Source organism: Stegodyphus dumicola, chromosome 4 (genome assembly GCF_044657685.1).
Source record: "Stegodyphus dumicola isolate Sdum_Otavi_A_Nest chromosome 4, ASM4465768v1".
Taxonomy (NCBI): domain Eukaryota; kingdom Metazoa; phylum Arthropoda; class Arachnida; order Araneae; family Eresidae; genus Stegodyphus; species Stegodyphus dumicola.
In genome coordinates this window covers 173,426,202-173,441,253 of record NC_140771.1, presented here as the reverse complement: position 1 = coordinate 173,441,253, position 15,052 = coordinate 173,426,202, and the positions used below count along the sequence as shown (strand labels likewise).

At 31.5% G+C, this 15,052-nt stretch overlaps 1 protein-coding gene across 2 annotated transcripts in view; it reads left to right on the top strand.

The window, feature by feature from the left end:
• LOC118181158 (tetratricopeptide repeat protein 39B-like) overlaps positions 1-15,052 on the top strand; it is a 99,376-nt gene that overhangs the window by 70,640 nt on the left and 13,684 nt on the right. For both annotated transcript variants that reach the window (XM_035350232.2, XM_035350234.2), the window contains 6 exons: positions 869-936; positions 1,696-1,755; positions 1,836-1,927; positions 8,351-8,512; positions 13,535-13,652; positions 13,786-13,897. In XM_035350232.2, the coding sequence (XP_035206123.1) occupies positions 869-936; positions 1,696-1,755; positions 1,836-1,927; positions 8,351-8,512; positions 13,535-13,652; positions 13,786-13,897 (612 nt within the window). The remainder of the gene's footprint in view (positions 1-868; positions 937-1,695; positions 1,756-1,835; positions 1,928-8,350; positions 8,513-13,534; positions 13,653-13,785; positions 13,898-15,052) is intronic.

Genomic DNA, 15,052 nt, shown 5'->3' with positions numbered 1-15,052 from the left:
TAAACACTTCTCATCTGTTTCACATAAACGGCACTAAGGTTTTTATTCTGAAGTGATTAGAAACAAACCAAATGGATTTTCAGAGGGTTTGTTATGCCAAAAAGGTCAATGTCAAGCCAAACTGGAAATCTGTGAGATAAAATTATATGACAATTTTAATCTCAAACGATAAGACGAATGAATAGTTGTGAGATAATCAGTGTCACCCTGACATTTGAGAAGTAATGCAGGCCAAGGTAATTATAGTCGTTGGATCCCATGAATTTCTTCTTCAGACCAAACTACATCAAAACATTATATCATATTTCCAAGGCTTACTGTGCTTACTGTGATTGAGCTATCAGAAGCTTTCATGCCCAAATATTACTCTTTGTTCTCGAAGTAGCTCTTATATGTGCTAGATGCCCTACAGTTCTAGATGAGTAGCATGTACATATATTATATCTGGTGACCTATGGCATGTAATTGGTATCCCTTGTGTTAGTATTTGTGGTTGTGTGAAACTATACACAATAGAAATCCTATGCATTACCTGTATTGATCTTCCTTTGGTTAAGTGACACTGTTACTCATTAGACATATTAAGAAATTAAATCAAATTATCTGTATCTTGATTTTGAAAACATTTTATTAGTGTAATTTATAATGCAATCCAATTTAGTAATATCTGATTTTTTTGGCACAGTAATAATTAAAATTATAATAATTATTGTGAAAAATTATTATCATTTCTTTAATATAAATTAAGGAAATATTTTAATAAGTTATACATCAATTATAAAATCATCTGTGTTTTATTATTGTAAATTGCTTCAGTATTATTAATCTGAATTGACTTCTCAAGTGATTGCTTGATTTTTAATATTAGGCTGTGGTGATGGAGATATTGAAGCCTCTGAAAAAATTGTGAAAGATATGCTTGTGCGGTATCCAGAGGTAAGAATTATGTATGTGTTTGTAATATTAAGTATGTATTGGAAAACATTTATTAATTTTAACTTATTAAACACGTTGACTGCCTAACACAAGATAGCTTGTATTCGTGCTCTTCTTTAGGACGCCCAATACGAGTTATCTAGTAGTTTCTTGACTTGCTACTTTTGCGCCGCTATGAGTTACTTACTCGCTTCATAGCACTTATTTTAGCTGTACCAAGGCAACGCGTCAAAGCGTGTCTCTACGAATCAACACGTGGTGAGCTTTTGCGAAGAGCTTTGTTTAACAAAAGCAGACTATGAGATAATTCATAGGACCCTTTTCCTGTAAACTTTTTAATGATTGTTACAAATTATAATTAGTATTTTTAATAATATAATATGATTAAATTGGTTTGGCTTCTCAGACTGGAATCTGAAAAGTGCTGTGAAAGTCAGCGTCTTAATAATTAGGATTTGTAACGTATTAAGAATAAAGGTTTATATGATATTGTTCAAAGTGTTGCTTCTTTAAATATATGTTTATTTATTAAATTATTACACAGAGCTAATTTCCTAAAAGAAAATGCATAAATGTGTTTGGTATTTAATGATTCTGTTTATGGATGCACTTTTCATTTTCCACAATCTACCTGCATATCTTATATGCTTTGTTGTCATCTGTATAATGTGGGTATAGAAAGTTTTGTAACTTTCAGTTCTTGCAGCTTAAGTTTATACATTTTTTACTAAATGCTAATTGCTACGTTCATTTTACTAGGCTGCTTTATTCATATTTTTGTCTGGACGTATAAAGCAGTTGAAAGGACAAGTTGATGAAGTAAGAATTATGCTTTTTTAAATGTTTCAATAATTATATATTGGAAAGTTGGTTTTTACTATGATCTTATTAATTTTTAGGCTATAGAAACCTTTAAGCGCTCCATTGAAGTTCAAGAAGAATGGAAGCAGTTTCATTATCTATGTTATTGGGAATTACTGTGGTGTCACTGGTATGAGAAATAAATATTTTAAAACTGAATTTAGTTTCCTTGCATTAAGAATTAGATTAAGTTTTTAAAACTTTGTAAATAAGTGTGTATAACTTTACTTAAGTGTGTTTGCATAGTATCAATTGTGTTATTTGAATTTTAGTGGTTTTACATTATTAATGTACAAACACTGCTTCAATAAAAGTACAGTCAAATTAGGTTGAAAGTTTGGAAAATAATATACAGTACAAAGTCCGAAATCCAGATGTACATTATCTATCTGGACCTGAAAACCAACAACAACGTTTTTCTGGTAGTTTTTCTTTACATATGCGCATTTAATTCCCCCATCCCTCCGCACATAATAAAACATTTGGAGAGTCCCGATTCTTAATTTCACTTCGACACTAAATAAAATACCTTGTTATTGAAGAAACAATCATTTTAGCATAAATTTGTACGATCAATAATTTGACTCCATTGCTGCATATCCGCTTGGCACACATCTCAAACTGAAACATTCCACATACATACATCGTTGATCTGACTCCAACCTGGTGAATCATTTTTTGTTATACTTTCCTTTCATCACCATATGTTTATCAACATATGACAACTTGAGTAATAACTCATGTAGCGATGCCTAACCAATTTTTTTATGTTAGTTATTGAATAATAAAGGAGTATGGTAACTCTTATGTTGACATTATGCTTGGCGATGATTACAGAATTAAGTTAAATGCGCTAAAACATTTTGACGAGAAAAAAATTTAACAAAGATTTCTTCCCATGTGCTGAAAATAGATTTTGTTGATGATATTCATAGACCTAAAGATTACATTTAGGGCTATTTGAATTAAGAATAACTGATTTGTTATTCACTTAAACCCAGAACCAGCGCCAGGGCTCATATGGCCGCACCGGGTCGCAGAATTTAGAAACCGCAGAGACTGCATCAGGTGGTAAGATACCTAGCGCAGGCCCTCAATAAGGCTTAAGTATATGTGGGAATTTATTTATTCAGAACTTTGATAAGCCTTAAGCATGTCCAAGAAATAGACATAAGTATAATAAATAACTAAAACAATTCAGGCTTAATTGTCTCAGTGTACGATAGAAGCAAGATAAAAATTTAACAGAAAAACTTGTCACTAGTTGCCAAGCTCATGATGCATAGCCAAATATGTATAGCGAACGATAGCTAAGTTTTATGATGATAGCCGCGAATGTCAAAGTTTTTCGGATATCGCAAAACAAAGGTGAAATTTTCCAATTAACGGATTTTGTAAAGAAATGTGGAGAAGCGGTAATAAATGAAAGTGATATAAAAGAAGATTTTCATTGTGATGACAGTGCTTCTCGATCATCAATCAATTAATGAATGGTGAAATCTGTAATATAGTTCTAGATCCAGAAAATACTGCTACCAATAGTGAAGACAAATTACTGAAAACAAAAAAATTTCAATTGACAAATTAATTGGAATTCTCTACAGAATTAAAGAGCAAGGTATTAGCACAAAAAACAAAGCAACTTAACTTACATTGAAAGAAATGTTTAATAAGGTAAACAAATAAATATTAAGCCTTTTTTTGTGAATTTTGATGCTCTTTAGATCATAAATACTTCAGTATTTCATAAATCATGATTTCATATTTTTAATTTTATAATTTTTACATGCCATCTTACTAAATTTAAACTGATGATCTAATATCCGGTTAAAATTCCCAAATCGAGAATTGCCAAAGTCGCGACGAGTCCATATTTCGGACTTTGTACTGTATTATAAACTAATAAATATATTATATTGCAAGATTAAGCAGAAATAATCACATTTCTCTGCAGTTGCATCACAAATATATAAAGTCTGATATCTAGATGTCCAGCATCCAGAATGATCTAATATCCAGACTTCCTACTCACCAGCATTTTTTTTAATAGGATTTTTTTCTTTCCAAAACAGGAGAAAGAATTAGATTCCGAGAGTAGCATATGCTTAGTGCTTTCATGCATGCACAGCATTTTTTCCTAATAAGGCATGAGGGGCTTGATTTTTAATTTCGTTTTGACACTAAATAAAACATCTCCATGTTGAAGAAACACAATCATTTACTAGCATAAATCTTTATAATCAATATTTGGTTCTGTAGCTGCGGTATTACTTGGAATTCATCTCAAATCAAAACATTCAAAGTTTATTGCTTATTTTAGGGTTACTGAATGTCATTTGACCCTTGTGCCAACTTGACAACCATTTTTTTTTTTATTTGTTGCTTTCATCAATCACCACACACTGTCAACTCCGACCAGCTTGAGAAATGATTCAGGCAATTATATTGTTTACTTCTTTCATGAGGCAAACAGTTTTTGTTTTAAATAGTAGTAACTGAACACCAAACAGCATGGTAACCTTTTGTGCCAATGACACTCACCAACAATTACGAACTTCAGCCAATTGCATTATGAAGTGTGTTGATGATAAGAAATTTAATAGAAATTTTTAAAAATAGATTTTGTAAATGATATTCTTAGGCAATTTAATGCTATTTGAATTAACCCATAAACTGTCATGATCCCCATTTGGGGCTTTCCCTTAGTAGCAGAAATTTGCTAACTTTAATTAGGTTGGCAACAATAGTTACTTTTTTACATTGTTGTTTAAACCTTTCCCAAGCTTTTGCATGAATTAAGTAGTAGTTGTTAAATGAGTGAGCTGAAGAGTATTATTTCTGAGAAGAAGTAAAATATTTTTTATTTTCAAGATTTCAACATTTTTAAAACCTGGTATATCATATTATGTAAAAAAGGGGGATAGTTCTATATCTCCCGTTCTACTGGGCCGATTGACGAAATTCAAATTGTGTTTTTCATGTCTCTAAAGCATGATGTAGGATATATATTAGATTTATATATAGCATCAATCTAACATGAGTATTTTGACACAAAATCGGACTTTTTCTGAAATGATATGCCCTTTTTTTTCCATATTTCGAGTCTATGACTCAAATTATGCCAGACTACCAAGTTTTGTAAAAATTGCACGAGTAATTTTTAAAAAATTAGCTCTCAAAATTTTAGCTCCTCATTGTTAATTGAATTTGGTATATATCATTTAATATCTCATTTTTAATTAAACTTTTTTTATTCTTCCTTTCACATTTCGAAGTTTAGGTTCATTCTAAATAAAATTTACCCATTTTTTATGATTTATTTTTAAAATTTCTATTTTTAAATAATTTTTATGAAAAAAATTTTTAATTAGAACCTAGAAAAGTTTTACCATCATCTTAAAGTAGGTGTATTTCTAAGCAATTAGTCTAAATATTAATCTAACCTTCAAAAAATTAGATTTTTTTTATTAAAAATTTTCTAAGATATATGCAAATTTACATATTTGTGCGGTTTGAAATTTGGCATCTTTTTTTTGAGTGATAGTAATGTCAAATGTGGTTTATGGATTTTGTTACAGTGAATTGCCACAGCTATTTTTAACCTTAAATTTCAAATAAATTTTTACGGAGAATTAATTATATGAATTTTTTCCCTCAGTGTAATTCATAATTAATATTTGTTAATATGATATGAAAAGCTTTTTTTTTTAATTATAGATGATATTATTCAAATTTTTAACTTTTAAAAAAAAATTTCTTTTTTTTTTTTTTTAAATTTGTAAGAGTCAATTTTTACCTTCACCGTGTTATCGTCTGCTACTTTACTTTTACTTCATTTAAATTGAATTGTCTAAAACTGAGAAAAGTTTGTTTGATGTTTATTTTTACAATGTTTTTAAGCAAACAAAACGTTGACACTTTGGGTCATGTCCTAGCTTTAAAAAACATATATATAAACATATATATAAACATTAATCCTCTTAGAAAGAATATTTTAAAGCAGTAATTTTCTCTCGTGTTGTAGATTATATAAAAAACATCTTCTTTACTATAGAAATTTTTAGGCTTAAAACTTTAAATAATATGATTAAGATTTTTTGCACCCGATATAAGAATTGAGTCACTTGGTGATACAGGATAAGCGCTGCTGAAGTGGTTTATTTCTTTCTCATTTAACAAAAATCTTTTAATTCAAATATTGATCTTTTGGACTTTGCTTTAAACTTTATTTATAGTTAAAATGTCTAGAAGCTGTCTTCAGCTGAAACACATTTAATGTAACTGATATTTTAAAAAATTGACAAGAATGCAAAATTTATGGAAGTGTAACAATCTAAAAATCATAATTTTCTTGTGTCAGCACTGAAAACAAATGTAGAAGGAAAGAAGAAAATTGGGGAAATAAATAAAATTTATTTAAAATTAATGTCAGAAATACCAATATGTTTCAAAAAGTTGGATGCTTTTTAATATACTTGCAGAATGTGTGAAAAAAAAAAAGAACAAACCATTAAGGGAAAAAATAAGCTTTTGCGTGAAATTTAGTATTTTTTAAATTAATTTTTTTTATTTTACGATATTTGATTCTTGCGATTTCAAAAATAAAATATTTGACTAAAATATGAATAACATTTTAAGAAATTAAATATAGGATGAGGAAATTGTGTAAAGCAATGGGCACAATGATAAAACTGTTTAAAGCAAAGTATGCAAGTCATCTAAAATTAAAATGTCGGATATATATCTCTCTTATTTATGTATCTTTTCTGAATGGAACATTGAAAGGTGTGTTAACTGTACTTTACAGTATTTTCTCTTTTAATATATGCAGTTTTCAAATGCATCGTAGTCTGGATCACAAAGTATTCTTCCGAAAGAAACGCAATTCAAATAAATAAAATAAAATTCTGGAAAATTTATATTAATAAATATATTTTAAATATGCACTTCAAATGAATGAATAGAAAATTTTAAAACAATTATCTGAAGAGACAATGCAACACAAAAAATTAAAATAAAAGTCTAAAAATTCAAAAATTACCTAAAATAATAACTATGACTAAAAAATATAGTATAAAGAAAACTATTTGAAAAAAAAGTAATAAACGGTGCTCCTTACTATGCAGTTTGAATGTGTAAACAGAAATTTTTAAAACGGTTATTTGAAAGAAACCATGCAACTTAAACAATTGTCTTGTATCAGTTCATCACATATTTGTCTGTCCTTTGTTCTTAAGTGCATGTTGTAATACTTCTTTGGCGAAATGAAGCAACTCCAATGATGGAACACAGCAATAACTTTTATTTAACACTCAAAAAGACGACATACAAACAAGAAGAGAAAACATATTCTAACATTTAAAAATAATTTACATTCTTCGTGCGAGAGTCGCACATGGCACTCGAGTCTGGTTTCAAATATTGCCATTCACAAATACCTTAATGTTCATCTATTTAAATTATTTAAACCACAAGATTTTAATACTATTTAAAGCTGTTACAATGTAAATGTACTATCATGAGCTACTTTTTCATGGTATTAAGTAATTGCTTTCATTAGTTGTTTATAATGTTGCCATGCTTTGTTTTGAAACAATCTTGCATACTTTCAGTGCTATAACAAATAATTTTATTAATGTGATAATTGTAATTTCCTTCCTATTTCCCTCTTTGTATAACCCTCTAAGTCAGATTGCAACCTCAGTTTTGTGCATATTCTGTTTCCCGATACAACTGAAGTTTTAATTATTTGTATCTCTTAGCATAACTAATTACTATCCCAAATTTTAAGTCTAACTGATAGTTTTTCCTTGATATTGCAGTTCCTCTGAATAATAGCATATTAATGAACATATGCAAAAAAAGCACTTCTTTAGAATGATGTTATTGGTATGCTTATAATTCAAGTTTAAAATTTTATTAATAATTTCTTTTTGTGTACCTACAGAGAAAAGTTTATTAATTCATGCTAACAATGTGTATGTTTCAACCATGAAATGAGAACAACATTATGGTAAAAAATGTTTAAATTATTAAAAATAAAAAATTTTCTGTGCACATACATTTGTAGCTTTTTATCAACTTAAAAGTGTTGTTCTTTTAAAACACATGATATTAAAGCATTTTGTTATGATTTATCTAGTATTTAATCAAATTAAGCATGTTTAATATCATTCAGTGATTTCTTTGAAAAAGTATGAAAGAAAATGTGAATTAGAAATTTTAATACATATTTTCTAGTAAGAAGATATATTAAAAATAGTAGAAATTTCTAGTATTAAAAGTTTCTAATAGAAAATATGTATTAAAAGTTTTAATTTGTTTCCATGTCATGTGTGAATTTGAATTAAAAGTTTGTTTAACATGTATTTAATTGGTATGTAAGATTGAAATAAAGTGTTCAGTTTCAAAAAAAGAAAAGAAAGGGGGGAATTCAATTATTTTTATTATTCTAAAAATATTATGAGAATTCTGAAAAAATAAAATGTATTTTATATTTGAATAAAATTCTATTGTTATTAACAATTGCTATCTATAAATTTGTTTTTAATAGTTTTAAATGTGATTGGAAGGAAGCTGCAAAGTGTTCAGATATACTTAGATTAGAATGCAAGTGGTCACCAGCCATCTATACATATGTACATGCTTCTGTGCTGTACATGATGATGGAAGAAGGCCATCCAGAACTGAAAGATACTATTACAGGTCTTATGGGGTAAATTATTATTTCATTATTATCTAAAAAGGATTAGAAGAATGAGTACTTGCAAATAATTTTTTATCTTTTATTTTTATTTGTATCATAGTATGAAAGGGATTACTTACATAGATAGAGTGGACTTTAAAATTTAGAAGTAATGGCAACAAGTTAACTGCATACACAATTTAGTCCTATTAGAATTTTACTAAATTTTTTGCATTTCCAGTCTTTTACAATTTAGTTGAAAGAAAAATATTAATATGAGTAAAAAACTTCTATGTAGTATTTTTAGCATATTTAGAAATTTTAAGGCTATGTCGTTAAAAAAAGTTTAGAACTATTATGAAATTCTATGTAGTCACCCTACATATGTTCATTTGAGACATATATCCCATAATACTTTTTCAGCAGTGAATTTATTTACATTGCACATTCAAAAATCCTATCTTCATAATGTCATTTAAGTAATTGCTTTGAATTTTATTATAATTATTATTATTATTATTATTATTATTATTATTATTATTATTATTGATGGTGTTTGTATGCCTTCAAATACCTAGTTGTGATAAATAGTAACACGTACTTTTTTGCTGGAATGAATTATTTTTAAAATATTAAGTGGTAGTTAAAATAAATAAGTTATTTCACAAATTTGGAAAGCTAACTAATTTAATCCCTTAACTGCCACGGGCGTATATATACGCCTTGCTCAGCCGATGCGTTAACTGCCCCAGATGCGCAGCCGATGTGTTAACTTTGCGAATAATTTTAGGTGTAGCAGCGCAAAGCAAATGATAGCAGTTTGGAAGGACGTATATGTACGCCTGGGGCAGTTAACGCATCGGCTGAGCAAGGCGTATATATACGCCCGCGGCAGTTAAGGGGTTAAATGAATTTGTAGTCCAAAAGGCCAATTTGCCCAGAAGGACTATTTATTTTATTTTGGCATTTTGCGTTGATTCACTATAAATGTTGGTTCAATTTTCAAATTGTTGCACCATATATTAGTGCCTTGTATTATATTTAAAGAAATTAAATAATGAAGAATCTGCATAACACAGGGTTCACAGAGGTGCAAGATCAGTAGAAACAGCTACCATCCCTGGTAGCTAAAATGGCCCTTACCCGGTTCGGCATGGAGTTGAACTGGGCTTCGATGACAGAAACGCTCAACTCATTCCATGCTGCTTCAAGTCTGTGCTACACTTCATCAACCGTATTCGAGTTTAAAAGTTCAAAACTTAAAACGCACCCTTCAGATTACGGGAAAGGTGTTGTGACTCACTTCGCCCCTGAATTACCACCATCCATAGAGGGCCCGGGCTTCATGATTTACATGGATGGGTCGAAGATGGACAATACAGTCGGCAGCGCATATACAGTTTTCCATAATGGCACTGAAGTGCAAACCTGGAAGTGCCATTTGTCTCCGCACAATTCGGTCTTCCAGGCGGAAGCCCTTGCTTTGCTGAAAGCAATAGAATGGGCACAAACTACCACAGCAGAAGATTTTACAATCTATACTGATAGCCTATCGGTACTATACGCCATCAACGACCCACGCCACACCTCCCCACTCGTGTCCCAAATTCAGGAGACACTAAGAAATACGAGTCCGGTCCAAAAAATTGAAATCTCTTGGGTAAAAGCGCACGTTGGTGCCCAGGGCAACGAACGCGCAGATACCCTGGCAAAAGAGGCAGCACAGGACCGGGATGCGGTGCAAATAGACCCACCTTTACCAAAGTCACTTCTCAAGCGGCAGACTTGGCAGTCAGCTCTGTCGCAGTGGCAGCAGGAATGGAACACGTCACCACAGAGTCGGCGAACTTTCGAATTCATACGAAAAGTGGACACGGAACGACTCATATCTGCGCCCTTCTTAACAAGATTCATCACAGGACATGGGCCGTTTCCGACCTACTTCGCAGAGAGAAATATATCCTCCACAGACCTATGTGTCTGCGGAAAAATCGGGTCCCCCGACCACTACCTGACGGAGTGTCAACTCACCACACAATGGCACGTTAAACTCCCGTCGAATAATGTGGCCGCCTTTAAAAGATTCGTGCTGAAACAACCACGACTTATGGACAAAATCAAAAAGATCATGGATCACTTAGAAGTACTGGGGCAGGAGCTCTGCAGCCCTGCATAGGTGCCGCACATGCCAGTTTCTGTAACATACGTGGCAAAGTGAGTACCTCGCTAGCATATATGCTCAGCGTGCCACAGACGCATTAACAACGTTCCTCGGCATGCACTGTACCCATCGTACATGCACCAAGAGAATAATGCATAGATAAGTGTATAGTGCAGTCTAGAATTCTCTTACAGTTTATGTCCGCCTGGCATGTATTAAATATTCACATTAATGTGCACTTCATAATATGTCGAATCCACGTAGTATTTAGTGTTCTCATATGCGTATATGCCTGCATATTTCAGTGTATTGCATTCACGTGTATGTAACAGTAGTATAGTATAATTGTTTAATCTTATTTACGTGTACTGTATTCACGTATTATCAGTGTATTGTATCCACGTGTATGTTACAATAGTATAATTGAATAGTTGTATAATCTAATTCACGTGTATTTTTGTGTACATGGTACTTACGTATCAGTGTCAATGTATATCAGTGTAAAGTATATTAGTGTGTCGCATTAATGTGCATTGGTGTATTGTGCCTATATTTTAGTGTATCGTGTATTAGTGTTTAGTATATACGTGTATAGTATATTAGTGTGTCGCATCTATGCACATTGGTGTATTGTATCTATCTTTTAGTGTATAGTATATTAGTGTGAAACATTTATGTATATTGACGCATCGTGTCATTGGTTTATTGTGTCTATAAATATATTCTAGCATCATGTTGTCATGTTTCAAGATCTAAGAACATACAGAGTAACACCTGTAGTAGTACTGTGTATTATTAATATTTACACAAAAGTGTATTTTAAAATATATAGAATTTACGCAGTATCTATGTGTATCAATACTTAACTTTTTTATATATTGTAACTTAGCGTACGTTTCTACCTATCTCAGTGTATTGTATCCACGTGTATGTTACAGTAGTGTAATAGAATAATTGTATTATCTTACCTATGTGTATTTTTGTGTACATGGTACTTATGTATTAGTGTCAATGTATACTAGTGTGTCGCATTTGTGCGCACTGGTGTATTGTGTCTATCTTTTAGTGTATAGTATATTAGTGAATTATTGTATAGTATACTGGTGTATAGTATATTAGTGTATAGAATACTGGTGTATAGCGTATTAGTGTGTCACAATTATGTGTATTGGTGTATTGTGTCTATCTTTGAGTTTACAGTATCTTAGTGTGTTGCATTATGTACATTGACGCATTGTGCGATTACACGATCAGGTCTATTTGTAAATTACTATATTTATGTCTATTTAAAGTTTCAGCTACAGATAGTTGCAGGGTCTGGACAGCACCCGAGTAGTCATTGTAAGCCGTCCGGGTGTCCGGCCCTGCTGTCACCTGTCACCTGTGTATTGAGGACAATCTGAACACAATGTGCAACATGTTATCTTGCATTATTTTGTTGGAAGATGGTGTTTGGCAAGCCTCAAAGATAGGGCACAACCACTGTACATAAGATTTCAGTAATGTACCGATACGCGTTCAAATTACTTTCAATCTGAACTAGAGATGTGTGTTTCATGTACCCAATGGCTGCCCAAACCATCACGCCAAGTGCAGGGTTCCTATGCTGATATCGAATGCAAGCAGGCGACATGCAGTCTCCTCGTAGCCTCTAGACACATATACAACCATCAGAATACTGCATGCAGAACTAGAACTCTTGTGGAAAGATGACATTGTGCCACTCCTGTATCCACATTTGTCATTTCGTGCACCAGAGTCGCTGTCCCTCTCTATGCTGCATTGTCAAGGGAAGCCAAACTAATGGTCGTCATTAGTTCACGCTGCTGCAAACATCGACACATCATACGAGCAGACATGCCCATTTCCTCACTAATGATCCATTGTGTGGTTGTATGTTTTTGCAGAGCTGACCTCATAATATGTCTGTCCTCTCAAACGTTAGTCAGGGGAGGGCATTAAGATCCTGCATGCCGTTCAGTATGAGCCTCAGCAACCCATTGATTCCATATTTGCATGATAGTGGCTGGATGTTGACCAGTGTGACAGGCAATATCATGAAACAATAATCCACACTCTCTGTGGGCAATGATCCATCCTCTGCCGTATTCTGACACTTGCTGGAAAGCATTTCTTTTTATTATTTGAGGCATAACATGATATTCTGAACAAATTATGACTTTACAAAGTGGTTTCCGAATGAGTACACAACTTTTCTTTTATGCAGTGCTCCAGATGTTGTTTCTCCCTCCTGTATTTTCTAAATGTGCTGAATTACTAATCATTTTCATATCCCAACCTCTTCTTCCTTTCATGTGATTTTGACGTTTGTCAGATCATTCCTTCCTTGTGCTGCAATTTTAAATGGAGTGCAGAGCAGCAGCAAACCTTACAGATTTCTTCTATTGACAAGTTGATTGTTAGCAATCATGATTAAAGATTAGGACCATCAGGCATAAAATAACAGGGGTTGTAATAATAAGGAGTTGTTCATATTTCTTTTAATAAAAAAGTAAAAAATTTAACACAGAGGAAATATTGTAATATACCATATCAAGCATATGGCTCAGAATATATTTTTCTTCTAAGCCTAACTAATGGTAAAGTGTATAAGCCCATTGAACACTGGTAATTCATTCTGAGTTTGGTTTTTGTTGCCTTGGAAGGTTGGCTGATGAAAATTTTGTTGTTCTATTGGTGTGTGAGTAGCAGCTAATTTTTCTGAGAAATTGCTCCATGAAAGCAGTTCTCTTGGCAGTTAGTTCTTAATTAATTTTCTGTATTTTCTTTTGAAGCATATGTTTAAAATTATTCTTCCCTGTGTTTATTATTATTATTATTATTAATTTTATATGTATCATGGTAACTAACTTTCTTATTTTTCAAATCAGGAAAGTTCCTAGTCTCAAACAAAAACTGGCTGGGAAATCAATTCCTTTGGAAAAGTATGTTGTAAGAAAAGCGAACAAATATAATTCACAGGGTGGTCGTCTTATTGTTCCTGCACTGGTATGTGTGATTTGTAATTTTTAATGTGAAGATACTAAAAATTTCCAGTGAATAATAGCGATTTTATCATTTGTATTTTATATCACATAAATTAGATTACATCTTGAATAATTTTTATTTTGGTCTCTTTTAGGAGCTTGTTTATATATGGAACAGTTTTCCTATGATAGCAAAAAATCGTGAACTCACACAAAATATTTTGTGTAGAGTCAATAATGTGTATTCTAGTCTAGAAGATGCCAAAGGTATAAGATGATATTTAATATTTTTAGAAATAAAATTTATATTCTTTAAGTAAGATTAAACTTTTACTGTTAGTAATCAGTCAATAATATTTGTATCCAGTCGTGTGTATTTGTGGAATATTTATATTCATATTATTTCATCATAAATGAAATCTGTTTAAAATAATTCAGACTTTTACATTTTTACCATTATGTAAAAAATAGACTTGGTATTTGAGCAAACTTTTGTGTCTGGATACAAGTAAAAGTCAAGATAGGATCCTAAGCAAGAGGTTTGCTGCGCCAGCATTATTTGGCTCTAAACAAAGTGAAGCATAAACTCCCTCGCTTGTTTGGTTTATGTGTTACCTTGTACCACAGGCATCTCTCTGTAATATTTTATGGTCACTTTCTTACATTTCTTCATATGTGTGTGAACTTATTTTGCCATTATTATTAAGATACATTTAGAATTTAATACATATTTACAATTATTATTAAGATACATTTAGAATTTAATACATATTTACAATTATTATTAAGATACATTTAGAATTTAATACATATTTACAATTATTATTAAGATATATCCATGTCCATGGGTTCTAAGAATATGAGTAGTGTGAAGAAGTGGATGATGTCATAAGAATTAAAACATGAAATCATAGATAAACTTGAGGGAAATGTGCATGTTTTCAACTTAGGCTAGTAGTATAAGCATAATACTTCTATTTTATGTACAATATTGAAACAGAACAAAGCAGTAGAGGCTATAATGACAGCCAAAGGCATTACAACAATTTTGAAACTGTGTATTACTGTAAGTGATAATGGACAAGCTGCTGTTGGTGTGGCTGAAGGAAAAGCAACTCAGATACTGTGACCAGGGCAATAATGTGCAAGAAGGCATGAGTTATATACACTGATTTGCTGAAGAAACTTGGACTTTTCAAACAATGAATCTGTCAATATTATTTGTTTTCTACATAATACAGTGTATTTTTTCTTATTTAGAAACATGTAACAGTAAATTGAGGTGTTTATTTGGGATACTAAACCAAATTAATGGTATTTAAATGTTATTTCAATGGGAAAATGATTTCAAGATACATCAACTTATTCAACTCTTATGAAACAAATTAAATTCATATGCTGAGGTACCACTGTATATTTATT